A 10,298-nucleotide genomic window follows, 5' to 3' on the forward strand; every position below is an offset into this window, starting at 1 on the left:
GATATTGTCTACTTTTAATGTAGGTCTATGAAGCACTGTTGGCCAACTGGTAAAATGTTGTTACAGCCTAGTGAAAATTATGTTAACACTTTATTTGACACCCAGCCTCATAACACGTTATGTCACGGTCATAAACATGTCATAATATATCATAATAGCTGACATGACTTGTCATAACCTGTTATAATATGGTCATAACACTGTCATGACACATATATTTAGACCTGTTGTGACATATATTGCGTTATTTTATGGCTGGTTATGACACCTACATAAGAGTGTCAAAACCCACAAAATCTACCACACAAGGCAAAACATTCCATTACATCATAGCCTACATGTCAACAGTATGTTTATGTTATATTTTTGTTGTTGAAATAGACCATATTAAGTTATCATTATAATTACACACACATTGATGTCAAGACATACACCTACCCCAATGCTCTGTTGTTGATGACTGGGATGAATGCAGGAGCAGATTTCAGGAACAGGACGTGACACCCTCTTTTTGACTGATGATATAAGGGCATGTACCTGATAGGCCTATCTGGCTTATCTTTGATATTTGGTATTTATTAGGATCCCCATTAGCCACTGCAAAAGCAGCAGCTACTCTTCCTGGGATCCACATGAAACATGACATAATACATAGTACAGAACATTATTAGTCAAGGACTTAACTACATACATTTTAAATGTCACACATAGCCTACATATCAGTACATACACACAATATCTAGGTCTAATACATAATACAGTGCAAATTACATTACAACATATATAAAATGGCTGTGTCTCTTCACAGTACCCTTTGTGTAGTAAGGTGTTCTTTTATCTGTTTTTTTTTTAATCTGTTTTTATTGCTAGCTTGAGCTATATGATTAAGATGGTCATAATGCTTCTTGACAGAGTCATACATTATTATTATTATTATATTTTTTTAAGGGGGTATATCAGCTTTAATACTGCAGATAGATTGTAGCTTCCATCAATGTAATTGTCTGCATCATTTCCAATACCCCATATACATTTTTTTTTTAAATATAAAGTGTATTTTCTTAGTCCAAGTAAAGTGACACAGGATGGTCATAATATAAGTTATTTAAAATATTATGAAAAAAACATGACTGTAACAAATTCATTATAACAAAAACAAACAACAAACAAACTTTCAAATTAAAGGAAACTTCTTGGCAGGGAAAAAACTAATTTGAATAAATTTGTGTTTTAACACTTGGTGTCATAACCAGCCATACAATAACGCAATATATGTCACAACAGCTGTAAATATATGGATCATGACAGTGTTATGACCTTATTATGACAAGTAATGACAAGTTATGTCAGCTGTTATGACATATTATGACATGGTTATGTCCGTGTCATAACGTGTTATGACACTGGGTGTCAAGTAAAGTGTTACCAAAATTGCATTAGTCTTAGCCTACCTTTGACTGAAAGATGTCAGCCAGCTTTTTGGGATGGTTGTGACTGTTTGCACTTTATGATACCTTTGGCACAACATATCCAATTCTCCGCTAAACACACAAAGATTCAGAACCATGGATAGCAAACAAAAATTTCCTTGAGCGCTTTTGTGGACACAATGTAGAGTTATCAGCTGTTTTGTGAGTACCCACAATTTATATTTTCAGCCTCTGCCAGTGCCACACAGCTAATTCGAAGATTAGCCCTATAAATAATATGCCAAATTCATGATATTAGGCTAATAATAAACATTTACATTTGGATATTGTCTTTTGTATGTAATGAATGTGGCCGTAATTACCGTAACTGGGTCAAGGTGTCGCGTGTAGCCTACACATGATAGTCAGCATTTACATTTATAGAAGCCATGCAAGTAAGTGTTGTTTTCTATTGGGGACTTTACAGTATTTTCAGTAGCCTAAACATGGTAGGCTGCTAGCATTGTGGTGACTTGTCAATGTAGCCTATGAATGAAGCCAGATTGCAGCTATTCGCACGTGCATATTTTGTATTTTTGCATTAGTGTGGCATAAAAGTTATATATTATTGGTCCCGAGTTCCCCTTTTGAGCTTGGTCGGGAAATCTCATGATATTGGTTACCGGTATTAAACCCTACAACAGAGGTATTTGGCTACGGACCAGGCCCAGAGAAACATACATACCCATTCAGTTTTCACTTGTTTATGCATCTGTATCTGCGCATGTAGTAGACTGTACCTTGAGCCAAAAAGTCCTCAAACGAACCTGGATATTTATATCTGTTTGTCCCATTCCAGACTTTCAAAGTACTTTAAAAAAGGAATAACAATGTTTATTTTCTTGTAAATGTATTAAATTCCAGCCTAGTTTCTTTTCACCATCCACAACTATCTCTAATATGTGTGTTTGTTCCATCACTGTAGTATGGACTGTGAGAAATTACATTCCATTTAATAAATAAGTAAAGATTTGGAAAGATGACTATCAGTGTTTTCTAAGTAAGTGTGTCTGTGTGTGTGTGTGTGTGTGTGTGTGTGTGTGTGTGTGTGTGTGTGTGTGTGTGTGTGTATGTGTGTGTGTGTGTGTGTGTGTGTGTGTGTATAAGAGGCCAGGCCAGGGTGGCTCTATTGTGTAACCAGGCGACAGGCTCTTAGAAACCAGATTAGCCACTCCTACTGCACAGCGTCTCCATTCAGTGGAGTAAAAGCACCAGGAAATGCTGTAATCCTCGCTCGGGCCTACTCCATGTAATCCTACTGCCTGAATAAAGGGACACTGTGTGTGCTCTCTTTATTTATATGGGTGTTGGTGTGAGTGTGTATACTGTATGTGTTTGTGCGCGGGAACAGAGGGAACAGTGGGTTTGTGTTTGCAATACCATATGGTAGTGTCAGGCTTAATTTCGAAATGTGTGTGTGGTGTTATGTGTGTGTGTGTGTGTGTGTGTGATGGAGTGTCAGTAAGGCTGTTTCTTCAGTTTCCTTACTAGCAGGTGGCTCAGAGATAATCCAAGTAAAGCTCCAAGTGGGGATGGAGGGATGGACGGAGGGAGGGAGGGAGAGAGGGAGGGAGGGATGGAGGGATGGACGGAGGGAGGGAGGGAGGGAGGGAGGGAGGGATGGAGGGTGACTGTGGACAGAAGACGAGGGCTAATTCTGGTCTCATAATCCTAGTCCCAACCCCCTCTCCCTCTTTGACTTTTCTTCTTCCCCTACCCAACAGTTGTGAGCAAGCTAACGTAGGGAGACAACACTCAGTCATACACACAGGTTTTTTTAAGAGGAAGAGGAAGAGGAAGAGGTAAAAGCAGGTACCTTGTTTTCACCCTAACTAACAGGTGACCTGTCCTGGATAGCAGTTAGCGTACCTGTTGGGTTTAGCAGAGAATGTAGCTGCAGCCTTCTGGCTACACCACACAACACACGCCACCATGGGAGAAGCTACAAAGGTATGTGGCTTAATATGGAGGCTTCTATGGCTCATCATGTGTTTGTGTGACCGATGGGAAATAAGTGGAGTCTTCACTTGATAGGAGTGAGCTCCACAAGTTATTTTTTAAAGAATGTTTTATCTCATCTGTATGTACAACTCAACAAATTGGGCTCTGGTTGGTAAAAATGTCACTGGTTGAATAAGTGGAACCTTAACTGTACATTTCATTGTATATGTAATGTTACAAGTAAAAGCGCTGGTTGTCAGGAAATAATCTCTTACTAGTAATATTGGTAAATGTTCTTTGTGTGTGGTTGTCCTTGTTGTGTATGTTTTTTTATACGTGCATATTTGTGATATTCTTTTCAGTAGTCAGAGAGTGTGTTTGTGCAACATGCATTAATCTTATTATATTAATCAGTAGGCTATTACATGAATGGGGCCGAAATAAACGCTACTGCTTTTCTAAATGAAGTGGCAGATTAAAGCTTACACAAGAGAGATAGGGAAAGAGAGGGACGAAGAGAGAGAGAGAGAGAGAGAGAGACATTGTGAGAGCAAGCAAGAGGGATAGATAGAAAGGGAGGGCGAGAAAGGGTCATCGTGTCATCGTGCTGTAAGTCAACTGTTTCAAAGAGACAAGGCTTTGACAACATGCCCTCGTTTCTTAGGTCAGGGGCTTACTAAGGTTCTAAACATACAGTTAGTGTGTGTCATAACAAGGTGTTTATTATACTGTACCCTACTGGGAAATAACTGTGCAATTTGGTTTCTGTTGGTTGGCTCATAAACCACACAGCATGTCATTAAGTGAATGGAAATGATCTGAATGGAAATGAGGCAAGTCATTCCCTCCATCCATACTTCCTGTTTTCTCTCTCTGATGATTATGTAAATGATGTGGGACATAATCTACTTGGGGCCACTAGAAAGGGGGCTACTAGGGCCTACCCATGAGATCAGAATGGACCTACCTACACTCTGGGCACAAAACCTGTGGCTGGAAGCTTTTGTCATCAGCTACCAATCAGATGGATGGATGGATGGATGGATGCATGCATACCTTTCATTCAACACCTTGAAATTGATTTGATCACATTATAGTAAATAGTAACTTTTCCAAGCTTATAGCTTCACTATAGGCCTGATGACCATAGTCAAGTGTGTTGGGATTGTTATGTTATGGTAAATGAACTATCGTGTCAAGCAGTAATAAAATGGACGGAATTTTACTGAATTGTAATATGTCTTCCTCAGGGCTTGCTCTCGGTCCTTCAGAAGTTGAAGGGGACCACAGAGAGTGTGGAGCTGAGGATAGTTTTACTGGGTCTGGATAATGCAGGCAAGACCACCCTACTGAAGAGCCTCGCCTCAGAAGATATCAACACTATCACACCCACACAGGTCAGAGGGCATCACACACAGACATACACACAGACATACAATACACACACAACTATGTCTTACTATACTTGTGAGGACTTTCTGGGGACCAAACATTTATTCCCATTCAAAATCCCATTTTCCCTAACCCTAACCATAACCTTAACCCTAATTCTAACCCTAACCCTAAACCTAACCCCTAAGCCTAAAATAGCCTTTTTACAAGTGAGGAGCAGTAAAATGTCCTCACTTCTCTGAATTTTTGTTGGTTTACTATTCTTGTGAGGACTCTGCTACTCACAAGTATAGTAAAACGTGTGTACACACACACACACACATACACTCTCTCTCCCTCTCTCTCGCTCTCTCGCTCTCTCGCTCTCACAGCATGTAAGACACCATCACATTCACACCTATACATAGCTATAGTATTACACCACACTTGCACCTGACTTTTCCTACTAGCACTGACTTTGCTGATAGCTTCTTTATTGAGGAAAAATGTAACTACTATGTGGTTGTCTCACTTAGCTATCTTAAGATGAATGTATTGCCTGTAAGTCGCTCTGGATAAGAGTGTCTGCTAAATGACTCAAATGTAATGTAAATGTACTATCAACAATCAGGTGAAGGAACATAACATCACGTCACCCTGACACAGACAAAACAAAATGACTCCAATGTAGACGTAGCCGTAACCTCTGGGTTAGGGTTGCAAAATTCTGGGAACTTTCAATAAATTCCCTGGTTTTCCAGAAATCCTGGTTGGAGGACTCTGGATGTCCCTCCTGACTCCAGCAATCCTCCAACCGGGATTTTGAGAAAACCAGGGAATTTATTGAAAGTTCCCGGAATTTTGCAACCTTATTCAGGGTTAGAAATAAGGTAAAGGAAAGGTGAAAGGGCAGGGCGGACTTCAGTGAGAAAGCAGGATGGTAAGGATTGGCTCAGCAAGTAGCATGCAGGTAGCATGAGGCTGAGGCCTATCTCTACTGAGGGATCATGTTGTTACACAACCTCTCACTGCTGAGCCAGATAGAGACAGTGTTATGAAAAAGGCTGCGGCCCATGTCAGGACAACACTTCCTCTTAGACGTGAAAAGCACAACCCTGGTTGAGCAAAGTTGTTGTTGTTGTCCCATGTTCATAGGAATATGTTTAACTGTAAGTCTTAAGTGTCATTCAGATTTTTTTTGGTTGAGATCACAGTGATGAATGGTGGCTTGACTTGACTTTATTTAATCATTTTAGCTGCTGGCTCTCTAATGAAATGCCCTGACATAGAGTACTAACCCATGGTTTGTGTTTGACACCAGGGCTTTAACATTAAGAGTGTGGCTTCACATGGCATGAAGCTGAATGTATGGGATATCGGAGGACAGAGGAAGATCCGTCCCTTCTGGAAGAAATACCTTGAAAATACAGATTTACTGGTGAGCACCTAACAGGGTCATTCAGATCCGCTGCATTCTGTCATATGATATGTTGAGATCGATAGTAGCTCATTAAGGTAAGGAGAACAACTATGCCCAACAATCCTATGATATGAATGTTGTGGGCCTAGAGGATGATATTGCATGTAGTAAATATGGCAAAATAATACTTTTGACAACTATATGGATCCTGGATCTTTTAGATGTTTATAGTTCATTATTTTCGATTTCCAGATCTATGTCATAGACAGTGCAGACAAGAAGCGGTTTGAAGAGACGGGACTGGTAAGGATGGCACACCTCAGATCTGTCTGTAATAGCTATCTAGCAGATGTGATCTGTATCTGTGCGTTGAGTTCTCTCTCTCTCTCTCTCTCTCTCTCTCTCTCTCTCTCTCTCTCTCTCTCTCTCTCTCTCTCTCTCTCTCTCTCTCTCTCTCTCTCTCTCTCTCTCTCTCTCTCTCTCTCTCTCTCTCTCTCTCTCTCTCTCTCTCTCTCTCTCTCTCTCTCTCTCTCTCTCTCTCTCTCTCTCTCTCTCTCTCTCTCTTCCTCTCTTTAGGAGCTGGAAGAACTGATCGATGAGGAGAACTTAAAGGGTGTGCCAGTGCTCATCTTTGCCAATAAGCAGGACCTGGCCACGGCCTCGCCCGCCAGTGAGATCGCTGAGGGACTCAACCTGCACACGTACCGGGACCGCCAGTGGCAGATCCAGGCCTGCTCAGCAGTGTCCGGGGAGGGAGTACAGGTCAGTACTGTTAAACTGGAATTAGACCAAATGATTGACTGGTTGAGGTGCACTTTAGTTAGAATCAGGAAATCAATACATTCTTCCTGATGGTTTAGGTAGCACTAATCAGAATGGCCTAAAACACCTGAACATGTACCAAAATGTCCTTGTTGATGAGATTTGAATTTGACCCTATTTTCCTCCTCAATCTGCTCCATTTTCAATCACCCCAGGATGGCATGAACTGGATTTGCAACAACATTGTAAATAAGAAGAAATAAACTACCAGCCCTACTGTACCAATCCTCCTTTTTACCAGAGAGAAACATACCCACCTCTTGAATTTTTACACTGTCTGGTTATTTTATTACTGCAATGTGTATGTGAGATACCTTATTTTAAATGGTGCTCCAATGAAAGAAGAATATTGGCCCTAGAAATTGAAGGAATGTTTTGTTTTTTATATTTACAAATATGCCCTATGTGAATATGTTGTAATAAAATGATCTAATTTAATTAAATTAGCATTATGTCCATATCCTGTAATTTATGTTTTACCCCGTATCTGGAAGCTTCCAATGGCAAGTCTCTGTGTTTTCTTATTTATAATATTTAAAAAATGAGAGAATTGACATAAACATATAGTCATATTGTTTGAGTCAGTCAGTCAGTTCGGTAAACACCAGAGTAGGTTATGTGTAAAGTATCTGTGTAATGTAAAAGTATTTGTGTTTTGAGATTTTGAGATTTTTTACATTAAAAGTGTTAGTCATATTTGCTTCTCAGTCTGTTTGGTTTTAAACCCTCGGTCAAGTGGTAAAAGCGTCAAAATCATATTCATATCATATTCTGCTCATGGAACACCTCCGTTTTTAAAGGCCCAGTGCAGTCAAAAGCATGATTTCCCTGTGTTTAATATTTCCACACTATGACGTTGGAATAATACTGTGAAATTGTTCGAATTATGATAACACCATTTTAGTGTAAGAACTGCTTGAAAAGACCGCCTGAAATTTAATCCTTGGTGGGATGGAGTTTTGGCCTGCCTGGTGAAGAACGGGTTCTTCGAATAACTTATAGGGGTTCCCCCACAGTTTCAATTTGAAGAACCCCTAAAGGATACTCCAGGAACCTTTTCTTTTTAGAGTGTAGCTAAATTCTTGCTTTGCTAAGAAGCTATTTTTGTTTCTTTTTGACCATTTTAATCGAAAACAATCAAAGTAAGGTATTAAATTGTTACCCAGAAATGATTTGATATTGCGATAAAAACGGCTGCGTTGGAGCTTTAATGAAGGATATTTTGAAGGCAGGAAAATCCATCCACTGCCCCCTGATATACTGGTCCAGTATTTGGATGGAGGTCATCACACACCCCTCTCATGGAGGTACTTGGCCATGTCACACACCTTCTTGTTGACTATCCCGCCATGCACCCCTCGTTTGCCCATCACAAACACCAGAGCCTTGGTCATCATGGCAACCGTGAGAGCCAAACTCTCGCTGCCTTTGGTCCGGAGGTCAATGAATAGGATCTCTGTCTCAGGGCCTGTCATGTGGTCTCGTATCACTGCCACCTTCCGACCTCCAACGGTGACCCCCTCCTGCAGGAGACTTCCTCTGTCTTTGCCCACCAGAGCCTCCACTTCCTGTGGGCAGATGGCAGCCAGGACACCCCCAGGCTTGGAGGCCCACACGGCCTTGTTGTCGTACAGGCCAACGATGGCTACGTCCTCCACAAACTTCTCCTTCAGAGTGGCTTTAATATAGTCCCTCCACTCTGCCATCTTTGTTCAATCAAGCAGCAGACAGATGGATTGTTTGCTGACAGTTGTTTTGACTGTTCAGCTGTATTTGGCTTTGTCGTGTTGACCAGCTACACTAAGTACAAAGCAAAGCTTGATTGCTAGCAAAACGGCTAATTCTGTGTTACCATAGCAATAGAATCTTTTGATCAAGGAATTTCCATAGCAACCTGTATGCAGATCAAAGCCTACAGCTAACGAAAGATGCTGTGGCTGACTAATATCTATTTCTGCAACAACAACATCATCCTTGGCCAACAGATAGCAGTATTGGAGAGGATGAAAATAAAGTCATGCTATCAGAACCTGTGATTTGAACCATTGATATGCAGGGAGAGACTTTGGTTGTGACACATAATCACAAACTGAACCATCACAAGATTAGCCTCTTAAATCACGCATGAAGCTTGGCTAGCCTTCATGGTGATGACTCTGTAGGAGATGAGTCAATACAAAAATATCTTAACACCTTTTGCCTACCCTACACAGTCCTCTAGTCTAAGCCTCATCCCATATCAATTGATTGAACAGTCCATTCTACTATATGAACGTGGGTTTGACTTAATTGGAAGGGAAATGGGTAGAACTTTATTTCCAGTCTGTCTTCTCCAAATTTAGGTGATTGTGTCGGCAGGATGATTTTTCCCAACATGTGTTCGAATGGTGGTGATGTCACGCCGCTTAGCGAGGAATGGCTGTCATGGTAACCTTCCCTGTTGGCCCCTTCACTTCATCTGCCTCCTTCTTTCTATCCCCCATCCCCATCCCCACCTCCCCTTATCTTATTTTTCATCTTTCTTTTTCTTTTTTTGCTCCACACATGAAAACAAAACAGTACTAGCCTCCCACACAAAGAGATTGGACTCCTCTGCAGACGAGCCCATGATGTGAAGTGGACATGCTGGTAAGAACAGAGGGAGACAGAGAGAGAGATAATTATTGTGAATGTAAGGGCGTGTCTTTTCTCTGTCCATTGACAAAAGTGAATCCCCCCTGCTAGAGGAGAGAGATGGCAGAGTGCATCAGGTACTTCAGGGATTCTTGTTTTATGTCTGCTTCTATATTTAGGGCTGGATTCAATCTGTATCACGGAAGATCCGCGTGAAAATGTAAAGGTAATTACGATTGAGCCGACATATGCAGCATTTACCGTGAATGCAGTTTCCGCGAAAGCAGGAGCATTGCCTTTAAATTTAAATCGAGCTATAACGCGGATCTTTCGCGATACTCCTGCGACACAGAGTGAATCCAGCCCTTAGTCCAGATATAGTGTACAGTACAGTACTTTTCCACAGTTCACACCTGTTGCTGATTCTGAATTGCATTAGAGATCTTTCTAAAAATGGATGGCATTGATATTTGCTCATCATTGTCATCTGTTGTAGAACATTAAAGAGGTAGAAGGGATGAGCCTCCTGTAGCTCAGTTGGTAGAGCATGGTGCTTGCAACGCCAGGGTTGTGGGTTTGATTCCCACGGGGGGCCAGTATGAAAAATGTATGCACTCACTAACTGTAAGTCACTCTGGATAAGAGTGTCTGTAAAATGTAAA

The 10,298-nt window shown here is 41.0% G+C and overlaps 2 protein-coding genes across 2 annotated transcripts; one reads left to right on the forward strand and one right to left on the reverse strand.

Annotated features, from left to right (window-relative positions):
- Positions 1 to 3,401: 3,401 nt before the first annotated feature.
- Positions 3,402 to 7,226, forward strand: LOC311107976 (ADP-ribosylation factor-like protein 3; the record flags this gene model as incomplete). The annotated part of the gene is made up of 6 exons (XM_084150608.1): positions 3,402 to 3,419; positions 4,661 to 4,807; positions 6,103 to 6,219; positions 6,454 to 6,504; positions 6,778 to 6,963; positions 7,179 to 7,226. 6 exons carry the CDS (start codon positions 3,402 to 3,404, stop codon positions 7,224 to 7,226), a joined length of 567 nt encoding a protein of 188 aa, XP_084006734.1.
- A 1,083-nt stretch (positions 7,227 to 8,309) lies between these two features.
- LOC311107304 (profilin-3-like) lies at positions 8,310 to 8,729 on the reverse strand (the record flags this gene model as incomplete). The annotated part of the gene is made up of 1 exon (XM_084149790.1): positions 8,310 to 8,729. The coding sequence occupies one exon, from the start codon at positions 8,727 to 8,729 to the stop codon at positions 8,310 to 8,312; it is 420 nt and encodes a 139-aa protein (XP_084005916.1).
- Positions 8,730 to 10,298: the final 1,569 nt, after the last annotated feature.

Source organism: Coregonus lavaretus (genome assembly GCF_964263955.1).
Source record: "Coregonus lavaretus genome assembly, chromosome: 32".
Classification (NCBI taxonomy): domain Eukaryota; kingdom Metazoa; phylum Chordata; class Actinopteri; order Salmoniformes; family Salmonidae; genus Coregonus; species Coregonus lavaretus.